We start from the raw sequence: 25,622 nt of genomic DNA, 5'->3' as shown, positions 1-25,622 counted from the left end.
TTGTGAGCCATGTTTCATTATATTTACACAAAAACTAATGCCTCAAATGAAATTAGAGGTTTTTGCAAGTACCGGGTGTGCAGCATCAGATTGTCGTGGAGTTTGTTATTTCCAGACCATGGGGAATGCTGGTGTAAAAAAGCTTCATTTATAGTTTATGACAGCAGAAGTGTTCAATATCAGGGTGGCGACAGACCTGGAAAACCGGGAAAAGTCGGGGAATTTGAGGTGTCAAAAAAAGTCAGGGAAATGTCAGGGAATTTCGTCTTCATTGACTTCGAACACTCTTTTGACGAAAATTGTTATAACTCGGGCACTATGGGAGCAATCTACTTCGGATAACCTTTGTTTTGCAGCTAAAACATCAGCGCATGCAACGGTGTACAATTTAGAACACCGGACCGAGGAAGGGGGGCTTGGGGGCACGTCCCCCGAATTTCAATGGAAAAACAAAAATCTGGAGTTTGCCCCCTCTTCTCCCGCTATTTTGGGGAGAAGGCGCAAACTTTAGTATTCTTTTCAAAGAATGGACAATTCTCAAGAGAATGAAACATGTTTCATGATCTTGGGTGCCATACAAGTTGAATAATAAGCCAAAATGTGAAACTGTTTTTTTTTACTAAAAATAGGTAATTTGCAGTTTTGGAGGAAAATTGTTATAACTTGGGCACTATGGGAGCAATCTACTTCGGATAAGTTTTGTTTTGCAGCTAAAACATCAGAGCATGCAACTGTGTACAATTCAGAATGCCGAACCGAGGAATGGGGGTTTGGGGGGAACGACTACCGAATTTCAATGAAAAAAAAACAACATAAAATTCTGTAGTTTACCTCCTCTTCTCCCGCTATTTGGAAAGAAGGCACAAACTTTAGTATTCTTTTCAAAGAATGGACATTTCTCAAGAGAATGAAACGTGTTTCATGTTCTTTGGTGCCATACAAGTTGAATAATATGCCAAAATGTGATTTTTTTTTTTTACGAAAAATAGGTAATTTGCATGTTTGGAGGAAAATTGTTATAACTTGGGTACTATGGGAGCAATCTACTTCGGATAAGTTTTGTTTTGCAGCTAAAACATCAGAGCATGCAACCGTGTACAATTCAGAATGCCGAACCGAGGAAGGGTGGTTTGGGGGCGCAACCACAGAATTTCAATGAAAAAAACAAAAATCTGGAGTTTACCTCATCTTATCCCGCTATTTTGGGGAGAAGGCGCAAACCTTAGTATTCTCTTCAAAGAATGGACGTTTCCAAAGAGATTGAAACATGTTTCATGTTCCTGGGTGCCATACAAGTTGAATAATGAGCCAAAATGTGAAACTCTGTTCGGAAATGTGGCATGGATATGTTGCGGAGAGGGGGGAGGTTGGTCATCAATATGAATTTTCCAGGCTTGCTCCAGACCTGTGTCAGAGTTTCCACCCAAACATAAGAGTATGAAGGTCCAAAAAGCACTTCCATTTCATAATCAGCACCATGATACCATATGGTATCATCGGGCCAGTACGACCTTACTCTGATGATACCATATGGTTGGTATCATCGGAGGAGTAAAGGTTAAGCCTCTAAATATTACGTGGAAAATGCATTGAATTATCATTTTTTCTTGTCCGTATGGGAGTAGTAAGGGGACTTGTCAACGGATGGAGGAGATAAGAGTGGGTGGTGCCGTCCGATAGTTGTCGGACGTCGTAGTAAGACATTTTGTTGGGCAAACTGAAGGAACATGGAAACAAATAGGTTCCATTGATACATACGATTGTTGTCGAATATTGCCACCCGACAAAATATCTCACTACAACATGTGACAGAAATTGTATCGACTGCAACATCCAACAAAAATCGCATGCATAAACAAGAAGAGCTTTAGACTGCAAATATGCTGCTCGAATTTTGTTACTCTTCTGGTTCACTTCACCTTATTTAATGTAGCAATGCTTACGAAGGCTTTCTTTTATCATCCTGACTATTACTGGTTTCGCACAAGTTAATATACGTTTACAATGACATTGCAATATTCTTAGATATCAAGAATAATCCAACCAAACGAGATATATATTGAATACTATCACGAAAAAGTGAAACATAAATCTGCATTGGTGAACGTTATAAAAATTGGCAAGTGCATGTTCCCAACCTCAAATTTACTGCAACACTAGTATTGCAATGAAGTTAACGCCACACTCTGTCCTGTCTGTTTAATCTCGTGAGAGATGGTCTTAAATCTCTCACTGAGTGAAATAAAATACTAATAATAAATACGTAAATATTTTAATATCATATTTACTCGAATCATTCAATCATAACAGCAAATCACTTCCTTCAAGAATTGACTTTTCTCTGCCAGCCCTGCTAAATTTTCACTTTCCATCTACTGATTTATACGAAGGGTGGCCAGAAAGTTATTTCCAATTAGCAGGTACATTGATTTTTCGCAAACGCCAAAACCGTGAAAAATGGTAATTGCTGCGAAATTATGTTTAGGAATGTGCAGTGATGTCTGGACACATTTTTCGACCTTTCGAAATATCGAAATAATGCGAATTTGGCAAAAAATGCCAATTGTTGGCGTTTTTAGCAATTTTTTTTAAAGAAATGTTCTAAAACAACAAAAAATTCCATGAAATCCAACATCCTTGTCTTTTCTAGGCCATGTTTGTGTACATAGAACATGCAAGTTTTCCAACATTTTACTCAAGAGTAAACTATAGAGTTAATACGTACGTGGAATAATTCCAACAGCCACATTAAATCATTTATTTCCCACGATTTTTTCAACTTCTATCAAAACCATTTGCATCACGGAGCAAAGTGGCAGGGTTCTAACAGGAGATCGAGTACGGGAGCCACATCATCGCATCACGAGATATGTTTTGAATTACCAAGCTAAGTGCGCACTATCGGCATTTGTCGAGTGAGTAATAATGGAGCTCAGTCGTTAGGGCATCTGACTACTATGCGAGAGACCCGGGGTCGATCCCCTGCGGGGAAGAACCGGGATGTTTTCCACCTATTCAAACTGCTCCGGCGCCCACCCAGCATCATATGAAGGTGGTACTGGAACTATCTCTACCGCAATGTAGCTGTCAAATCTTTGTCCTGCCAGAAACCAAAGTCGGTACATTCAAAGCCAGGGCTGTACCGGGAGTGGTCCAAGATCTCTCACCTGAAGTGATGCAAAGGGCCCGTGTGTACTCAGCTGTATGGGGTTGTGCACATTCGATTGACCTTCCATGAATTGTCGGCACCATCGTCTGACCATACTATCACTCACGACGTCCAGTCTGCACAACTCACACAATTGCTGGTGGCTCTGTGCCAAATTCTGAGCGTGCAATGTAGGCTACATCGCAGACGGTGGGAGACTTTATGAGAGCTGCAATCTTTAACCTAGAACTGTCCTAAACCGGCTGCATTGCAACTGTACCAGATTACAGCTACATGCCACTTCTTCCTGACTGCATGCGTGTGTGTCACTCTCTGACCACTAGTGCTGTGTATAGGCACCATTGGGGCTTTTTTCAGGATTCCCCTCGTGTATGAACTTTCAGAAGCTTTTATTATTAGAGTGTTCCTGTTTTAATGTGTTGGTTAGCTAAATCAGGTATCTATACAATGTAATTCTATAAATTCCATGCGTTAAATTTCTAATACTTACATACCCTTTTCGTCAGCATTAATGGTATAACTGCATGTTGTCAGTTTCACAGCACTTCACTTGGATATACTGTACTGAAGCAGAAATCCCATCGATAATGTAAGGAAATATGACACTTTCTTTTGTTCGATTCAGTTGTTTCACTTATATGCAAGAGTTAAGTTGTTTGCTTTACAGAGAAGACAGAAGTAGCTTTATGCATTGAAAATGAGTCCGCACTCATAGTTTTTGCAAGCAGAGGGTTCCAAACCTCAGTGGAAATATCAACATATAATACCGAGAATGTATAAGGAGACTGATAAATTACTAATTGTATTTCTTAATCAATCACTCTTCACTCTTATCTCATTTAGTCGTAACTTTAAAAATAATCAAGTATTTTATTTTAAACTTACTGCGTATGACAAAATTCCATAATCCTTCCTTAGCTTGTGAATTGTAATAATTTTCCAAATTCACTATTTTGCAGTTTGAATTCAAATCATAGAGAATAGAGAAATTAAGTCAATTTCATAGAAGATAATATTGGTACTTAGCAAAACCATAGTGGATCTGTATGAGTTTATTATTTCCATTTGCAAAAATATTGATTTAGTTTAGTTTGTAATTGTCAGGGAAAAATGTAAATTTTGTCCTGGAAAACCTGGAAAAGTCAGGGAATTTCATTTCTGCTTGTTTGTAGCTACCCTGAATATGCATGCCATCAAAGTGAATGACCCTCTGCTGTGCACCGATTTCAGTGTCATATTTTCACGTGGTGGTGAAAATTTGAACTATTTTGTTTCGTCATCTTGTGCTTCCTCGTGGTCTTCATAGCTTCATTTTACTGCAACCCAATGCTTCAAACAGGCTTTTAGTAGAGAAACTTGAATTATAACTACCTGGTACTAAGAGGTGCCACATAAAAGACCATTGTTATTTTCTTGCCTTTTCGGGGACTGTGTGAAAGCACACTGGGGAAACAGCCATTCTCAACCTCCTTTCGGCATTATCACTCTACCACAAGGGAGTACCATTTTCTAAATTTAAAAATAACAGTAATTTTTAAAAGTTACGAAGGTGAGATTAAGAACAAAGGAGTACTGTGACCAAGACACACATACCTGTGCATACTTTTTAAATTAGTGTGTTGCATAGAGGGCTTTTTGCTCGAGCGTCTAATAGTTTGCACGGATGACACTAGAATGCGTCCAGAATTGACAGCTTTTTCGCTTGACCGAATAACACTCGGAACAGGCAAAATAATCAGTAGTTCACGTATAACCATAATTTGTCTGTGGTAGTGGACCCTCAAATATACACTGGCTGACAAAAAAAGTTAAGCACCCAGAAGGAGTGGTTGGACGTGAATGATACTACATATGCTGAAAGTCCATGTACCTTTATTGAACTGATTACAATATAGGATGCAAGAGTCAAGGCCGTTGGCAGTTACAGGTGGATGGTGGCGCCAAGTCAGTAGGGTGTCGCACCCCCTCTGACCGCAATGCATGGTCTTATGAGGTTGGGAATACTGTCAAACAGCCTTTGGATCCTCTCCTGAGACACGTTCGTCCACAGGTGTTGCAGCTGTCCCTCCAGATCCCGCAGGTTGGCACTAGGACGGAGTCCCTGTCCAATGTCATCCCATACATGTTCAATGATGGAGAGGTCCGGGGATCGTGCTGGCCACGGGAGGACCTCAACATGCTCTAGGCAGTCCATAGACACATGGGCTGTGTGTGGGCGTGCATTATCTTGTTGGAACACTGTCCCAGGGTGCTGTGCCATAAGGGGTAGGACGTGTGTACGCAGAAAGTCTGTGACGTATCACTGTGCCGTCAAAGTCTGCCGAAGCACTATTAGAGGTGACCTGAACGCATATCTAATGGTTCCTCACACCATGATGCCAGGGGTCACACCTGTGAGTCTCTCCACAATGTAGGCAGGATGTGCCCTCTGCCCTTGACGCCGCCACACCCGCACACGATGGTCATCGGAGGTCATGGAGAAGCGGGACTCGTCACTGAACATGATGCGATGCCATTCGTCCTCTGTCCATGCCTCCCGAGCACGGCACCACACCAACCGCAGGCGTGGGTGTTGTGGTGCCAACGGCAACCGGCGCATGGGGCGGTAGGACCCGAATCCGGCGGATGCGAGTCGTCGAGACACTGTGCGGGAACTCACAGGATGTTGTAGAGTGTCCAGTACATGTTCTCGGATGACAGGTTCCGAAGTTGTGGGATCCCGCACTGCTTAGAGCGCCATACGACGGTCCTCCCTCAGGGTGGTGTTTCTTGGTCGACCTGAACCTGCACGACGTGCATGGGTGCCCTCATGTACCTATTGATTCCAACATCGGGCCACTGTGACATCTGAATGGCCCACATGCCTGGCAATTGTCCGATACGACCAACCTGCCTCATGCAGTCCCACAATGTGGCCTCTGTCAAATGCTGTCAATTGCTGGATCGGCTGTCTAACGCGTCTGCGAGGCATCGCCGCTGCTTCGTTTTCCTCTCTGAACTTCGTGTTGCACTGTCTGACTCACAGCAGGTGACTGGTCCCACCTTATCAGCAACAGGAGGTGACGTCACAAATGCCCTCTGGTGGGCGTTCTACACAGTACAGATCCTTGTACATCTAATAATTTACTCACACATCAATGGTATGCATGTATACCGAAATGGGGTAATCTTCGACCACTCCTTCTGGGTGCTTCACTTTTTTTGTCAGCCAGTGTAGATTGTGAAGTGAAATTGAAACTTAAGTGAACATAGTCATTTCCATGTTAAAATGTAGTTTTCCAAGTAACAACAATCGTTGGGCCAACATCACTTTTTACGTTGGGCCAATGATGGTTGCCAACGTTTGCCCAACCATGAAAAAGTTAGTCAAAATCAGCTTTATAAACAACCTTTTCATGGTAAGACAACTTTCAGGAGTATATTGTAAATTCTAGAGTGTAAAATAAATGACATGTAACAGTGTTTCTTTTCGAATATTTTGGTCACAGCACATACTGGAAATATAATATATTTTGAATGAAAGTAGAAGCTATTTTTAACTTGCAGTCACTCACCAGTCCTTTGTCAGCCACCATGGATGAAAGATGTGTTGGTAATTGCTTATTGTTTGTCTCTTTAGCTGTAGCAGAACAAGAACATTCTTACAGGTATTATTGTGAAGGTGGTTAAACAATGTTATGTGCAGACTAAATTCCATGAAAAGTGGAAAGCTTAAGTAAACTCTAGTGCTACCACTTGAAGGTACGGTGCCTTGAAAACAATGATACCATGTGACTAAAAAAGTGCTGTGTATTTTTTTTTCATAAATAATTTGTACTATTGTTTACATTTGGCCTCGCAATAAATTATGTATATATCAGAACACAAACCTATCCATTCTTTAGTTTTCAGTACCTTGGGTCAACATAAAACCATATGTTGGCCCAACTTAAAAAAAACACATGTTGGGCCAACATTGGAACCACTGCCAAAATTACCGTTGCGCAATAGTGTGTTTTTACGTTTGGCCAGCCACTTTTGGTTACTTGGGTTAGTCTATCTTACCAGTACATAGCGATATATGGAAATGAATAGATGATTATGAGCTGAAACTACACATATATATTTCTGCGATTATTGTCACATTGAAATTATATTTGATTCTATACACTCGAGCGTGGAAGACTCAAACGAGTATGATCGAGTAAAAGTACAGAGGGTGTTCAGTGTATATTTGACCAAACGCTTGTGTGCACGACCGTGTTCTCGTCTCCTTTGTTGGAGAACCAAACGCTGGGGCCATTCAATCCTTATACTTGCCGATCACATTCTTGAATAAAGTCAAACTAACGTCACAATCCTTGCTCTTACACTACTTCCTGATCATTGACACTCTGAACTTTGCATCATAAAGGGCTACAACATAACCTTCCCAAAAGCGACTCAGTTTTGGCAGATTTCGGCCAAGCAAGAAAACGCAAACACTTGGAAAAGTTTTACAACACACTCCTCCCAAAAGCGGCTCAGTTTGGGTGGGATTTTTGGCCCAGTGAGAAAACACAACCACTATTTTACAGCTCACACACTACACTGACAAAAATGCCCAACCAAGGTTGGGCGAGTTCATCCTCAGTGCAGGGGGAAGGAATTGCGTTTGTTCAAATATACGCTGAACAGCCTCTGTAGTACCATGCAGTACTCTACTGTAAATGAAAGATGGAGACAAAAAGGCAATATATATTCATTTAACGATTCTTTATTTTCCTAACGTTCTTCACAACAGCAAATACATCTCTATATTTTCCTCCACCCTATTGGGCAGGATAAAATGTAGCCAACAGCTTTACAACAAATCAAAAAATCATATCAAACACTTTAAATGTATTTCAATGTTACATATTTTCTGAGAATATAAAAATTCTTCACTATCTTGATTGAGAGTTATTGTCACTTGCCCTGTAGTGCTACAGGTGTCCTGCATGTTGGATTTAAATCATGATTCAAACTACCTTAATGTTACAATCTTGGAACTTCATTATTTGCTACAACCAAGATATTAATAGTTAAACAGTGTCTATTCTGAGAAAAGTATGCGTTAATAGTTGTAAAATTAAATAGTGGAAAATACAGGCATCTAGCACCAGACCAGATTCATCATTGAAGCCTTGCATATAGTTAAAATCTCAATTATCTAGAACAAAGCTTAGAATTACAGTCTGAGTAGCCATGATGGGGGCAATCTGACAGGCATTTTTTGTGCTTTCAAGTTCACTAAAGGTAAAAAGTCTTAAAGAATACACTTTACTGGTCTGATTCTAGATATTTGAGGCTTAAAACATAATGGAACATAAAAGCAGTAATATTTCCTAATGCATATTATGCACTGTTCTGGATCAATAATTTTTATTTTATTGTAAACAAATCTAACAACTTATTTTGAAGGTAATTAAATTGTGGTGTGCAAGTGTGTTCCTATTCTTATACAATACATTGCACTCTTTTGATCCAAAACATTTTTAAAGACATGCATTGTGATCATTTTTCACTATTGCAATTACTTTTTATTTGTTTATGTCCACTTTATGCAGACCGGACTCACAGTTTACAAGTAGGATCCAAACCAGTATTTGACCATGCCAAGATTTGAACCCTGAACATATTGATTTCAAAGAAGGCCATACTTTAATTTCTGAAATTATTTTTGTCATCAAATTCAGACTGAAATAAGACTTAATAGAATAATACAAAAACATTACTCATCAATTTTTGAATAACAATAAAATGGGTAACTAGGGGGCATACAGGCAGGCAGAGCCTGGTGCTGTTCACATCATTCCAGTATGGCCAAAATCGAGAATAAATTTGAGTCCCTATATGCCTTCAAGGCATGGTGCAATATACATGGTAAAACTTTACCTCTTATATATATTTTCCTATTTTATGTAAGAAAATATTCATTTTGTGGAAGACAGTGGATTTGTAAAGAGCTAAAGTGCTGATTAAGTAAAAATATTTCTTTCAAACATATAACAATTGCATACTATAAAATAGTATTGATACTTTAGGATAACATTTAAAAAATCATAAGAATATAATTTTATTCCTAGGATCTATTAATAATATATGCAAAAAATATATGTATGTACACACTATTCATAGCAGATCTGGAAAATATCATTACTGGAAAATTTTTGCTTCTTTTATTATAAGCATAAAATATTTTTATAACCATGGGTGATTTTTTTATTAATGCCTTTTGTGCACAGTGTGATAGTATGGTAAAGAAAAAAAAGATTAGGAATTCTAGGTGAAATAACGTTGGTTTTTCTGTCTTGTGCTGTGTGTAGGAGAATTCTTTCTATTCGTTATTTGATATATTAAACAGTACTATATTTCTTATTACTACTAGGGTGTAGATTTTTGCCTATGTGCCTTTTTTTTATTTGCTTCTAGTAAAACCATTCTAAATTAATTTCAGCTTGTCCCAGCTGGAATTTTCTATTGGTTCCAATTGAAATTTCAATTGGAATGAATCAGATTCTATCGGAATGTATTGGTTTCAATTGGAATCTCAACTGAAACCAATTGGAAAATCAAGACAATTTCCAATTGGTGAATTGTATCCAATTGTAAGTTTGTATATATTGTAGAATCAATATGTTATAAATTCATTTATTGACTAAAAGCATAGGTAGTTTAATTCTTGACATCACATTTCCTGTAATTTAGAAGTTCTTTGGAAAAACAACACACTTGATCTGAATTTCTTCTGAATTCTAATGCATAATACTAAAGTCAGATTTATCTTAATAACCAACTCAACCTTAAAGCAGCCAGTAGTTGGAATAAATGTTCACATTAGTTCTTGTTTTTTTCAATGTGGAATTTCCATGTTTAATCTTATGTGTATGTAATGCAATTGGAAAATTGACCAATCTTTTGATCAACTAAGTCGATCTCAACAGTGTTTTGTTTGTTCTTCACCTTTTCCAAGTGTTGTGAGTCAGATTCTTTGTTTAACCTAATTTTTTGTGGTTTTTGGATGTATAAAGGAAGAATATGATGTCAATTTATGACTGAAGCAGCACGTTTTTTTGATTTTCTATAAGTGTGTTAAACACAATGAAGCTACAGAGTTAAAAACGTACATATATTTGAAAAAAAAAAAATTATGGAAGTTTTTGTAAGTTACAAATTCCACATGCCTTACCAGAGATTTATTTTAGTTGTGTTATATGATTTCTCCATTGCACTTACAGTTGTATAGATAATAATTTTTCATAAGCAATATATTGAAAACAAAAAAAATACTTTCCAATAGAAACCAATTCATTACAATTGACCAATCGGTTCCAATAGACCAATCAATTCCAATAGTGTGTGTAAAAACTCATATTGGCTATCGGAACATATTTTTATAGTAACTATTTTGCATAGTAGTGCATAAAATGCCTTTTTGGAGGTATTATTTGCTTACTCCTTTCTTTCACTACTTGAATCTCGTCTAGTACACTGTAGAAGATAATCTTGTTTTGTGTGTGTTCCTTCATCAATTTCATCTAACCATTCATCATCGTCATCACAGTTAGCGAAAAGGGGCAGAAGAGCAATACAAATAGAAACAAGGAAATTACAATAGAATCAAGAACTTAAGTCAACAAGTGTGCAACTGAGTGAAGAAATAATAAGAAGTTCATGTTCACTGAATATTTTGATGCCCCTTTTTTTTTTACTTTACAGTGTATTTTAAGTGCCTATTTTTGGTACCTATTTTCATGCCTATCTTACAAGTTTTAGTGCCTATCTTACAAGTTTTAGTGCCTATAAACCCTCACCCCACATATGACAATACTTATTACCACTTATAATAAGAATGTACTGTGTAAGATAATAAATAGTGAATAAGGTTGAATTTTCTATTCATACACACTATTACAGCCAATTATATAATTGTAAAATTAAATTATGTATATTAACAGAATACACAATTAACTGTAATGCACTAAACAACTTACATTGTCGTAGCCTGACAAAATTACCATCATGTATTAATACAGATTTTGTATTTTATGAAATTATTGTATGGATGTTTGTGGGAAAAATATGTTTTCAATTTTCTTAAAACGTTATTTAGGTTTGTCTGAAATCTTTGCCATTTAACATTTTTTACTCAAAATTTTGAATTATGGTCCAACAAATGCAAATTACATGAAGGTTCAAACTGTATGTTAAAGTAATGATTACATTTTCAGGTCATGAAACCATAATTACCAAATGGGTGAGTGTTATTTATGTTACAACAGCTACTGTGGAAGACTTGATTATATCAAAGAATAAAACATCATACAAATTTTCACGTACTGAAAAATAAGTTGATATTTATCTAGGTAATTTATCATTAAAGATGGTACGAAACATAACAGACATGCCGTTTCTTATAACATCTCATCTCTCAATGAAGACAGACAATTGCACAACTTTAAAATAAATTTCAGTAACGGAAAAATATTTTTGTATTATTCTGAGTAAGTTACCGATTATGACATCTCTAGATAGCTTGATTCCACCACACATTCTATTTCAAGCACATATTAATTTCCTTAACATATTCCACAGATTCATATCTAACATGCTCCTTCCTTTCACTTTCATAATAGCTTAACACGTACTGCCTGCACTACAAAGTTTTAATCATCACATTTACATATATATACATACATTTATGAATCAGGGTTGCCATTATGTACATTTTCCACGATTATTGTATTCAGGAGGAAAAATATATAGTGTAGGTTATTGCTTTCTTTGTATGAAACCACCAAAAAGCAAATTCTCAAACTTCCTTATCTATTCCTAAAGGATCTTGTTACAAAATAATCACATTTACATAAGTTATTTATCTTTGGTATTCAAAGACTGGAAGACTGTGATTTTGGCCGTAACATACACAACATATTAAATAATAAATATTTTAGTATACCTCTCAATATAAGAGATAAAAAGATAAAAAGGCCTCTCTCTTAAAATTTTCTTTTAAAGTTATGCCACTACAAAAAACATACTACATTAACTAACAATGTTTGTTTTCATAATTTAACAACATTACACTCTCATAACAAGCAAATAATCATATACATTTGTCACGCAGAACATCCTTATTACATGAAAATTTCCAAATATTTATAGCTATTTAACATGATTCAAATACCTAGCAGTTTCAACAATGTATACGTTACTGGAAGACATTCTATGTGTAATAAATGTTATCTCTTGGTACATTGGAAGACACTAACTTTATTTTTTCTTGTATTGGTTTTATAAAACAAATCAACAACTATTGTTTTATTTTGGAAGACCTATTGCATTTTTGTGTTATATTGTAGCAATAAATATTACTGCATATTGGAAGACATTCTATTGCATACACTTATATCATAAGCCAACAACTTTACTTCATTCATTTTAATCGAACTGGAAGACACTTATTTACAATATTTTCCATGGTTGTACATGAAGAATATGGAAGACATTTTGGAAGACTCAGTTATTCCCAGCAGTTCTGTTGTTCTCGATTTACTGCATTAAAATGGCAAGCCTATCTCGAATGCTTTTATTAGGGCTGATCCAGAATCATACACTCCTATTATACCAAATAGAAACCCTAAGAATATAACAAAGCAGTCATATGCTATAGTCCCTCTGCTTAGGCTAGGCCGTTTTAGTTTCAGGTGAAAATAGCATGGCCAGATAAAGGAAAGCATCGTTCCCGTAAAACTGCCTATGAAGCCCATCAAGAAACTAAAATGGGGAATAGAAATAGCTAAAAGTATTGTGAAGACAATTACTGCGACTCGAAATGCCAAACCCCAAACTTTGAGTTCGCCATCTAAATGCCAGATGGTTGGAAACACTGTTTCTGGACGACCCATGAACATTGCTTTTTCAAGGAGTTCGCATGCTGCATAGAATGGAAGGGGGTATGAGAGCAGTGCCTTGATTACTAGGAAGAAATTGACAAGACCTTTGAATGCTGGGTTGTGAAGATTATTCGTTATCACCTGCTGCGTATCGTCTTGGAAAGTTAAGAAACAGACGTAACCAAAAAGAGATTTGAAAGCGGCTGCCGCAATATGGCTCCAATTCAACATCCAATTAAATTTGCTCCTGTCGATCAAGTTACCTTCGAGCGTAGGCAAGAAGATCTGAGAGGTGTAGCTGAAGACAATCACACCGAGGGAAATTGGGAAATTCTTCATGTCAATGCTGAATCTTACTTTTGCCCAACCCCAGTCCCCAATCTCCAAAAGGCAATAGAAGAAGATTACGGCATTGATCACCAGATGGGACATGGTGCACCAGAAACTAAGAATGGACACATGATGCAGAGTCTTGAGGAAACCTAAAGGAACTAAGAATATCCCGCAAAGCATCATCCAACTCCTTGTGTCAATCGCACCCTCCGGAAACGTTCCGATCATCAAGTCCCCGCAGACTACAATGTAGAGTATGCAGGTCATCAGAAGTTCGATAATTTGTGCTATGTTGACAATGCGTCCACCCCACTTGGCCCCGAAACAGTCTCTGGCTATGCCTACGTAGCTGTCTCTGACCCTCACCTTTTGCCCATTCTCATCTTCCTCATATAAACACTCCACCAGGATCTTCCCTGTGTAGCAGCAGATGTATGCTATTCCTATCATTGCAATGATGGCCCAGTATCCACCTCTCAGCACGGCAAATGGGAGAGACACGATGAACATGCCCTAAAAATACAATAAGCTATAAATTATCTACATCTACTCATTACTGGCACATAAGTAACAAATCTGATATTCAATTTGAAATTTTAGATGTTAAAATGCAACCAGGATTCAAATTGAATAGGAAGAAGCCAAGAACGAACCAATCTACGCAGATAGTATAGAAAACTTGCTGCAAGTCTGAAGCAAGCCTGCAGAAAGCTCTTCATGGCAAGCTGTGAGCTTGCACCCAGCTATCTAGTTATCATAAGTCGAAGTTGCAGCAAATATGCCAAGTCTAGCCTGTACCAGGCTCGTCATAACTAGCTGTAATCTTTCGGCAGTAGCCTTTCTGCAAAGCAAAAGTGCTTGAGCACACTCACTTGTTCACTTGCCAAGAACCACTTACATCAAACTTGCATCCAGCTTGCCATATCAAACTTATTTTAACAAGCTATACGCAAGCTATCATAAGTTCACCACAAGCTTGCGTGCTATCTGGGTATGCCATTTATCATCTTAATTCTCTTATTATATATCCAAAGAAAAAATAACAGTTATTAGCACATGAAACATTTACTGAAAACCTGTTAATCAACCAAACGTGTATTTTACAAAGGTTTATTGCAGTATGTATAAAGTCCACCCAGCGTCGAATAACATGGGTACCTGGGGGAAACCCTGGGGGGGGGGGGTAAAGGTGGTCAGGGGCGTGATGCTGATCACATCACCCCCACTCACGACCGGATCAAGAAAGTGTGGGGCGTTAGTTACCCCCACATCCCCTATACGCCTTCATGGCGTGGTGCTAAGCACAGGGGAGCACTTTACTTTACTTTTTGTATAAAGTCTACCATTTTAATCACATTTACCTGATTTCACAAAAATGCAACATGAAACCAATTGTAGGTGTGTAGCTGCTACGGCACTTTCAGCTCAAGAGTTTCTAATTTTATGGCTGTTAGTGTGTTTACAAAATTGATAACATGATACCTTTGGGCTCCTGCCTCTAGACAAACAAGTATTATATGCATTTCAAGATCTTATTTTTCTAACTACATGACACTTTAAAATTGCTGAGAGTTTTGTTTAGCTAGACAAATAATAAAATATCAGCAGAATTTTAATTAAATTAATTGAACGCATTAAATTTTCCTCCATCATGTTAAAACTTGACCAATTTTGCTTAAATGCAATATCAGACCAGTCACCCAAAATATCTACATACAATGACATCTGCAGATTTTTTCAGAGGGGGAAGCAAGGCATTTTTCTTCCACAGTGGCACTGCCACCTCAAAAAACGCAGCCCTAGTTGTAATTTACTTTATACTATGACTGAAATGAATCACGTGTAATATATATTATTTTAGATTGACATTCACTTTCCTCGAGCCACCGCCACCCCCCCCCTCACCCTTTGTTCCCCTTCTGGATGCCCATATTAGATACTGTAATAGATTTGACCCAAATACCGTTAATTTTACGGCACTCAATTTAGTACTTGGTCATAATTTTGGTGCCTAACCTCTACCTTACTCCACGCCCATTGACGGCGTCAGAATGGTGACAGAGGACGGCCACCCCCTCACACAAGGAAGGATTAAGGGGGAGGGTGAGTTCCCCGGAGACTCTTGAGAGGGCATCGCGGAGACTTCTACCGAGGACATATTTCATTTTTCCATGTGTTGATAAAATTTGGAATGAAATATAACACACAGTGTCAATTAAGAAACCTTCAATAGCGTAATAAAGGGGGGCGGAGAGGGCGGTCCAGCACCCGAGGACTTTGAGTGGGGGAGGACAGACGCTCAAGGACCTTATTTCATTTCTTCAATAATTTGCACGGTTGAAATGAAATAAAGCAAATATTGCATCATTTCACGAAGAACTACAGTTATGGGGGAGCAGGAAGCTTAACGGCGAGTGCAACGAGTAAGCCCCGGCAGTGGCGAAGCGTGACATTTTTATGTACAGTCCAGCAGAATTAACTTGAGAGAAATGGCCGCTCTATGAGTGATGCAACTGCGCTCGAATTGGCTAGAGCGGGGGACTTCCCGCTGTAACGGGCCAATGGAAACTCTAGAGTAGAGTTTGTAGAGTTTCCATTGGCCCGTTACAGCGGGAAGTCCCCCGCTCTAGCCAATTCGAGCGCAGTTGCACCACTCACAGAGCGGCCATTTCTCTCAGTTAATTCTGCTGGACTGTAGTCATCACAAAGCTTGCCAAACGTTAGAGTCAATCTTTCAACCGAAGGAGGGGGACATATTTCTCCACTATAAACGCCAAGGTTATGCGATTCATATTCTAAAGGCTGGTTTACATTGGTCGAGTAAACGGGAGAGTTACTGGGACGAGTTACTGGCTTGCTCGACTCGATTATTAGGTGGCGAGTCGCTGTTTACACACTTTCTAGCAAAGTGGGATAGTGGCTCCAGCTGCTTGGTGTTCTTTTGACAATATGAACAGGTGGACGACGTTGGCGATTTTTGTTTAAAGAAAACACACACTTTTTTTTTTACGTTAAATGAATACAATACTGCACGAGAACAAGTCTAGAAAGAAAACTAACTTCCTTGATTTTTCTATTTTCAAATGTTCTTGGTTGTACGTAGAACGCAAATTCTTTATTTTCAATTTTACTTCTCCTACGCCTCTACAAACTTTATGTTGCCGGACTTGGATCACCTCCTATTCATGGTTGAATTTTTAGAAAAATGCAACCATTACAATTAATATGCACAAAATCCAGTGGTGAAGCGTGACATTTTTACGTAGTCATCGCAAGTCTTGCCAAACGTCAGGGTCAATCTTTCAACCCGAGAAGGGGAAGGGGGAGGGGGCATTCCTACATTGATAATGATGATATCAGTGTTCGTACATGACGTTTGAAGTAGAGATGGCTAAATCTATTCTTTAAAAAAAAAATGGAAAAATTGTTAAACTTCTCTCTCCGAAATTCGGATTGCTTCTGAAATCCGGGTAGTAGAATTTTTGAATCGAGATCTTTAGATTTTCCGGAATCCTGATATTTTTGGCCATCCTTGGTGTGAAAGTAAGATATGTTAGGGAAAAGGTTCTGTTTGAGTAAGTATGTCTATCACCTCGAGAACAAAAATCTTGATCGATCTTGTCATTTGTAAGCATAGTAAACACAAAACAGCAGGAAGTACTTCGTGTTTTGTAAACCAAGAACATTTTCCCCCCCAAAATCGATATTTGAACCGTAGGATCCAAAAAAATTAAAAGAAGAAATACTATGAAGAAAATAGAATGGATCCAGAACTGCTTTTTTTTAGTTCTTTCTAGCACTAACCGTGGGGAAATTTATGCTTTTGCTTACTTATATTTTTTTTCTATGCACCATTACTTTCATCATGTATTCTGTGTAAGTTGCGTTGCGATGCTCAATGTTTTTTCAACAAGAGCGTTGCATGCTTTACAGTGCTGGACATTCTGAGAAGTTTCATCTTGATGTCACAGAAACCCTGCCGTGTTTGTAAACAAGGAGGCTGAAAAAAAAGTCTCATGACCAGACCTTCAAAAGCAGGGGAAAAACGGTCGAAGGACCTTGGATTCGCAGACCTGCTGCGATAAGCTGGCCCACCTGACACCATTGCACTCAACGGAAACGCAGCGGGACGGTTGAACACGGGGAGAGGGGGTGTAGAACTGGGCTCTCCTTTCGATGCGCTAAACTTAGCGAATCTCTTGCGTATTTCTAGCTCTTTAATGGTGTTACTTGACTAATTTCGCTCAAATATGCGAATATTCTGATTTATTTTTTCTTCTTCCCTAAAATATTTAAAAAGCAATATTTTATTATTTTGCTTTGTCATCCCCGCATCTCCCGATGACCGGACGCCTCTGACAAAATCACAACACTCTACCACCGCACCGACTCTATACTCTCCTCAGAAAGCGTTTACATTGATCGAGTGGTCTGTCGAGTTTACGCGCGAGTGAAAAAAATCGATGGGAGAGGAAGCAACTCGGTAGAGTCGCTGTCCTCTGTGGACAGCCACTCGACTGTCCTGACTACTGGAGCGAGTACTGGCTCTAGTGCTCCCCCTAGTTGTTTACACGAGGAGAGTAGATCGCTTTACTCTACTCGCCCCAGCTACTCTCCCGTCTACTCGACCAATGTAAACCAGGCTTAGTAGCTGAGTGATGATAATATCTCACGGTGCTGATAGCGCACGTCCACACTATGTTAGTTTGTTTACCATACGTTTTCGTCCGATGAGAAGTTCCGAAAAATCCTATCAAAAATACAAAATTTCAGGTTGTTGACATTTTTTACTATAATATTACGAACGTGATTTAAAATCCGAATTACTAGGAATTACACCAAACGAGAGACTAAAGAAAGGCATCATTCCTACATTAATAACGATAACAGTGTTCGTCCATGACGTGTGAAGTAAAGATGGCCAAATCAGGATTTCTTTTTCCTACGGATTATATGATCGTAAAATGAGGAAGACGAAACTTTGTTAAATTCTACCTGAAAAATGGGAAAAAATGATAAAACACCTCTATCCGAAATTCGGATTGCCTCCAAAATCCTGGTATTAGCATTTCCGAATCGAGATTTTGAATTTTCCGGAATTCTGATATTTTTGGCCATTCCTAGTGCGAAGGTAAGGCGTGGTAGGGAAAAAGGTTGTCCGATTTGAACCGCAGGATCCAAAAAAATAAGAGGAGAAATACTATGAAGGAAAATACGGTACAATGGATTCAGAGCTGCCCTTTTTCCAATTCTTCCCAGCACTAAGGGTGGGTAAATTTATGCCTTTGCTTACTTATAATTTTTCTTTTATGCAGTATTACATTCATGTATTCTATGTAAGTTGTGTTGCGATGCTCTTCAATATGTTTTTCCTCTTGCATACTTTACAGTGCTGGAAATAGCAGACACACTGAGAAGTTTTCTCTTGATGACGTCACAGACACCCTGCCGTGGTTGTAAACATGGCGGCTGAAAAAAAGGTATCTTATGACTACACCTCGGATATTTAGGTCCTAAAAAGTGTGCTTTTAGGTTCCTAAAATAGGTCCTAAAAATCCCAAAATAGGTTCTAAAAATCTTAAATTAGGCTCGAAAAATCCTCAAGTAGCTTCCAAAAAAACGGTTCAGAATTCCTTAAAAATACTGATTATATAGGTATAATCGTTAAAAAGAACCGTAAGAAATCTTAATAGGTATATTAACAACCAATTATTAAATTTCTAACCAAATTTTCATTAGCATACATCATTTTCAAAATTATCCACAAATTATTGTAATACTATACTTGCGTTGTTAGCAAAAGTTACTTTGTTGATATGAAGAGTCAATTACGGTGTATAATTTGCTGCACAATACCTGGGTGGCAACTGACCGGTAATTCCTTGAATTCAGCGAATAGTGTGTGAATTTTTCTCCATTACGTGAAAAATTCCACCTTTTATTAATCCATATTTATTAATGCCCTGAGGCAAGTTTTCACATTTGTGACTTGTGTTTATAGATGTATTTTTAGTCTGAGTATGTGAAATGGCCAATGTAAACTGCTCACCTTAAATTGAATATTTTAAATATGTATACTGTGTAATTGAATTAGAAATTTTGGATACATAGGAATCGAACATACCCTTTATATTGTTAATATATTTGTGTTTGTATGTGTGTGGTTGGTGAGAGGCGGTAATACGTAAGGCTGAAAAACATGTGCTTGCACTTTTGAATTTTTGGAAAGTTCGCCTTGAAAACCGGGAATTATAGTTGAATTTTATCCTCGAGTGGCAACCCTGAATACATAAAAATCTTTTTCACTTTATACACAGTCAAATTCGGCCTTTTGTCTGTCTGGATCGTCTTAAAAATGCTGAAAATTATCTTTCAACCCGTTATTTCGCAAGGCGTGAATGCCAGCAAGTACCGAACTGACACGAAAGTGAGTAAGATCACACTGTTCACAAGTTTGTACTTTGAACTGTGCAGGTAACAATGGCGCCAGACTTTTTGCCTTGTTTAGAGCTTTGAAAAATCATTATGGATTTAGGAGGGAGAGACAAGGACTAAACGTATGTTCCAAACTCGTTAGTCAATGAATTATTTCGGTAAGAAACCGAGCAAATACCTCTGTGTGATATAAAAATCCTGAAAAACTATAAAAACCTAAAAAAGGTTTGATTTAGGTGCATAAACCTAACAAGCAAAATAGGTTATTTTAGGCACTATGAAACTTTATCAGTTGTTGCGTTTTTTAATGAAACATTGATGTAAGTTGTTATTTCTTATTTACCTACAAAGAAAAAAAAATAGGTTAAAAACCTAAAATACAAGGTCTACTTATGACCAGACCGAGGGAAACCGGTGTGCAATCGCAGCGCAGAACGGTTAGATTGACAAAATCCTGTTTCCCTATTGGCTGCTTTGGTGATTGGGAATGTTAACGTTGCCACTTCTTGCCGAAGCGGTTGGTTTAATTGGCTGTTTGACCGCGAGTTCCTTCGCAGGTAAACGCGGCAACAGAGGGTCATTGCCATAAAGGCGGTCCCTGTTCCGGCGGTAGTTTAGCGGTCGACTGACCTTGGATTCGCAGAATTCTGCGATGAGCTGGGCTGCCTGACACCATTACACTCAACAGGAAGCGTTGACGGTTGGGCACGGGAGGTAGAACTGGGCTCTCATTTCGATGCGCTAAAACTTAGCGAATCTCTTGCGTATTTCTAGCTGTTTCATGGTGTCACTTGACTAATTCCGCACAATATGCGAATATTTTGACTTTTTTTTTTACTTCTCTAAAATACCGGGTGGCCAGAATTAAAGTTACCCAACTCAGAGCCCTCTGTAGGCTGTTTGAGGCATCGTAGAACTCTGAAGTTTGGTGAATCCACTATGCAGACCACGGGGAAGAGGATGGCGATAAAAAAAAAATAGTTCAATTTTCCGCCACCAGGTTGAAATGTGGCGCTGTAATAATGTATATTGAAAGACATAAGTGATTTAGCTGAGTTATTAATTAGAAATACATTTGTTAGTGGCTGGAAATTGCGAGAAAATAATATCTCGTTTATTGCAAGATTGCAAGGTAAAGGCAAATACATAACCAATTGGAGCAGTTCACGTCATTATTACAACCCATCATGGAAGTACAGCGCCACATTTCAACCTGGTGGCGGAAAATTGAACTATATTTTTATCACCATCCTCTTGCCCATGGTCTGCATAGTGGATTCACCAAACTTCCGAGTTCTACGATGCCTCAAACAGGCTACAGAGGGCTCTGAGTTGGGTAACTTTAATTCTGGCCATCCGGTATTTAAAATGCAATATTGTTATTATTTTGAGGACAATGAATGATGAAGGGCGATGAAAGATAGGAGGATACAAAAGATAAGGGGACAATGAAACATAGGAGATGATGAAAGATAAGGGCGACGAAATCGAGGGTGCGGCGAATGATATGGAGTCGAGAGGCGGACAAATGACAGGAAGCGACGTAAGGTAGGGGCGGTGAGATATTAGAGGGCGATGAAAGATAAGAAGCGACGAGAGACAGGGGCGAACAAAGATATGGACGACGAAGGATGAACTTAAGGTGAAGGACTAGTAAGTATCATATTACTTCAGTGGATCAAAGGAGTCGTGAGGTGATCGCTACTTCCCAGAGGATCTAGAAAATATTCCCGCCACCTCTGCTTCCTCAAAAGTAGAAAAAAATCCATGAAACCTCACACGCCTACAAAATCAAATAAAACTAAACTGGACCTCTACAAGTAAGATGATACACTAAAAAAATAAAGTTTCTATATCCAATGGGTGGAAAATAATTAACCCGGATTGGGATGGTTCAAGACAGAATCGCATATATCATGTAGGAAGAAAATTGCCGTTTCCAAAAGATTTTCATCATCGAAATGAGCAAAATGACATTAAGAAAAGTTGGTTTCATGCACTTTACACCCTGTCAAAGTTTATTGCTGATATACGGTGACATCTTGTATACATATTCCTCCCCCCTTCCCAGCCAAGCGCACACCTACCCACACGTGTCCTGCTGTGCCTCCTCCCTCAAAGAAAACTTTCTGTGCGGCGTTGGTTGCATAAATACTGAAAGGCAAGTTGTCCCTCGCTATTTTTATTCCCTTAGTATTATAATAGCGGACAGCCTCTGCTCCAGTATCGGTAAATTCTATTCCTTAAAAATACTAGGATGTATGGGAAAGCGAATGAAAATAATGATGGACAATTTGCCTGTGCCGGGGTGTTACCCCCGCACCCCCTATACGCCTTCATGGCGTGGTGCTAAGCACAGGGGAACACTTTACCTTTTTTAACACTGTGCCCCATACAAAGTTACCTCTGGGTTTTCTTGTATACTAAACTAATTTCAAAACTTTCCCTCCAAATTTGGGACTCTCCGGTAGAGTCCTGGTTAACGTTGTTGACTTGTAACTGAAGAAGTCTCAAGTTTGATTCCCGCCAAGGTCTAGTTTCACTTTGATTTCCCACTTCCAATGGTAGGCCCAGCCTCGATTAGCCAAAAAGCTTTGTAAGCTTTTATTAAAAATTTCTAACAAATCCGTCTACGTACAAATTAAGAGTAGTAATTACAAAAGAGTTCAACTAAATATGAATATGCACAATGTAAACAAGTTCCAAGCACACACACACGCTCACACACACATTTTCTCATTGACCACTAGTTTCAACGCTACGATTCCTCGGAAAGTTGCCTTTTCCACCCTGTGTATGCGACCCCCCTTCATAGTTACTTTCATGGTTGCACAGATAGTCCAATTTGCTTCCTTACAATGCCTAATATTTTCGATGGTTTTGGGGGCAGATAGACTATGTGTGAAAAATGAAAAGAGATACAGAAACTATATGCAAATCAACCTATCAAAAAATAAAATTATAAACTTTTAACCAACAATAGAACCGACGTACATACAATTACGAGTTATAATTAATGTATTAAAAGTTGAAATAATAAGATTTTTAGCCAGCAATAGAATGAACGTACATAAAATTAGAGTTACAATTAGAACAATTTAGAAAAAATCATATAGAAACATTTTACTGCTTACGTATATTATTAAGAATTAACTATTTAAATTTTAATGTTTTTAAGATCCTAGTAATATTAAATATAGAGTAAACGTCTGTATCCCTTTATTCAGGTCGTGTAAACATTGTATGTCGTGTTTCTTTCGTGTTCTGGAGTCTGCCCTTGTACACAATCCTTCTTGTATATAAACCGAAGCGAATTGTCGCAGGTTGCTGCAAATGTTCAATTAACTTCCCACACCACGGAGATATATTTACGAGCAATCTCGGTAGAAGAAAACTTCCGATCTATGTCCTTTAGGTTGTGTTCGCAGTTGGAAACAGTGTTGCCAGATTTGCACATCAAGCGGTGCCAGATGAGAGCTGACTGAATCAATACAAACAGGAAGGAACCGAGTTCGCCCTCGCTTTCCGCGACTAACAAGCTGAATGCGAAAATCCCGACTTATGTCGCAAATGGACGTCACCTGGCGTCTTTCCCAATCAGTCTTTTGTCTTCTGTTAGCGAAAAAGGAGCGAGATGCAGATCCAGATTAGGAGTACTTAAATCTTTCGTTACAACAAGAGGTAAAACAATTCTGAAAGGAGAGGTACATTTTCTTAAAAGCTGCTGTGGTGAAAGAGATTGCACACAATAAGTAAAGTATGCTTAAAGTCTTAATATTATTTTTACATAGTTTCAGCCTTGTTCCCTCTCTTCATATTATCTTCGTCTAGTCCAAGACACTAACTTGAAATGTGGCGAACCTATAATTTAATATAGTCGGAAGTTCACCGTGTACTTTGCACCATGCCACGGGGCATATATCAGAGACAGGTTACTGGATATAGACAGACAAGAAATAATAGCAGACTGCCAAACAAAGACCTCAATCAGGGAACAGCTAAGAGTAAGAGAATGGGAGGAAACGAAATATATCAAGATTGTGGGAAAAAATGAAAGAGGCGCGCTGGCATGGTTCAGATTAGGGGGATAGAAACAAAGAAACTAAGCATGGGAAACTATATGTTCTTTGTGCGATGGGGAGGAGACGGACTAGCATATCCTACTGAACTGCCCTTCTACACATGACCTAAGGGATAAATGGATGAAAACTTAACAGGGAGGGAGGTGATAGAAGTGGTAGACGACAGAATAAAGATAAAGGAAATGGAGCAGCAAGTGGGGAAATACCTGGGAGAAGTAAGAAAATGGCGGGAGAAAACTATTAGAGAAGGCAGCGAAATGAGTGATCATGCTCCAGACGAGCCATCTTTATAGTGCAAGTGTGTGTAAAGTAAAATGTATGCGTTTTTGGTGAGAGTGGGGGAAAAGAGAAGTGAGGCGAGGAAGAAGGAAGAAAGACTGGAAGAAGAACTGTTGAGGGAGGGGAAGAAAGTGTATGTAGGGGACAAAGTAAGAGACAGCTTAAAAGAAAACTAAATGTAACAAAATATTGTAGAAAAAATTAAAACTATGTAGTGCGTACAGCCTATGGCTCGCACAAAAAGAAAATAAATTTATAAATATATAAGGGGACACATTCTATCGATCTAGGTCATGTTGGAGGTGATGTGATCAACACCACGCTCCGATCGCCTTTATCCCCCCCAGGCAGCCATTTAGTTAAGGCTGGGTGAGCCCCAGAGCCGCTTTTATACGGGGAACAAGATCGGAAAATTCCGACCTTAGATCCACCACCCCGAAAATCAAACCCGGGTCTCCCGCGTGGCAGTCAGACGCCCTACCGAATAGACCACCGCGGCTCCAATAATGAATTAATTTGATTTGTATTATTTACTCTCGCTTTTCTGACACTTCTGACTAATCACGACGATGAGGATGAACGATAATGTGATAACATTGATGAAGGGTAACGGTAACCTTGAGCGGTAACACGGTGACGGTAAACGCTGGACGTTATGCTGACATATTGGTAACCTTTTTCCTGCATGTCCTCGATGACTATGACCCAGATGAAGAAAAACTCTTCCAGCAAGATGATGCAACTAGCCATACTGCCAGAGTGTCTATGGATGTGCTTAGACTCGCATTTCATGGTCGTCTCATCAGCACATTCTGCGATATTCCGTGGCCTGCCCGTTCACCCGATTTAGGGCTCCTGACATTTTCCTTTGGGGTCACCTCAAATCCAAAGTATTCAAGGACAACCCTCCAAGAACCAGGGATAATTTGAAGGAGCGAATTCGGCAAGAGATCCACAACATTCCGTTGGAGATGCTACGAAGCGTCATGGGCGGATTTACTCGTGAGACTCCGACAATGTGTGCAACACCTAGGACGCCATCTTACTGACACCATATTAAAAAAAATGAAAATTTTTCAGGTACACTAGTAATTTCAACTCATGTACAGTACATTCATGTTCAAAAAAATATTTGTTCTCTCTATTTTTTGTGATTTTTTAAAATCTTCCCGTTTGACTGCCTCACCCTGTATATATGTAGGACTACTGGCTCTCTATAAGCAAGAAGTGGGACGCACTATCCGAAAACTGTACGACTTTGTCAAACTTGAGGACACAATCATCAACAGTAAATAATATAAAATGGTAGCAAATAATGAGAAAATAACAGTTTTTCAGTCAAAACTAGGGCTGAGCCTATACCACTTTGAACCGATGCCGATATTCTCACCGATACCCACCGATACCGGTGCCGATACTTGTATAATT

The 25,622-nt window shown here is 38.7% G+C and overlaps 2 protein-coding genes across 2 annotated transcripts in view; both read right to left on the bottom strand.

Annotated features, from left to right (window-relative positions):
* Positions 1-25,622, bottom strand: part of NiPp1 (nuclear inhibitor of protein phosphatase 1) — a 419,486-nt gene that overhangs the window by 363,430 nt on the left and 30,434 nt on the right. The window lies entirely within an intron of this gene.
* Positions 11,070-13,908, bottom strand: VGAT (vesicular GABA transporter). The gene has a single exon (XM_083113067.1). It carries the CDS (start codon positions 13,906-13,908, stop codon positions 12,730-12,732), a length of 1,179 nt encoding a protein of 392 aa, XP_082969193.1. The 3' UTR covers positions 11,070-12,729.

This window comes from Lepisma saccharinum, chromosome 27 (genome assembly GCF_977018435.1).
Source record: "Lepisma saccharinum chromosome 27, izLepSacc3.1, whole genome shotgun sequence".
Taxonomy (NCBI): Eukaryota; Metazoa; Arthropoda; class Insecta; order Zygentoma; family Lepismatidae; genus Lepisma; species Lepisma saccharinum.
Note: the sequence above shows the minus strand (reverse complement) of the source record. Positions and strands in the feature narration are given on the sequence as shown.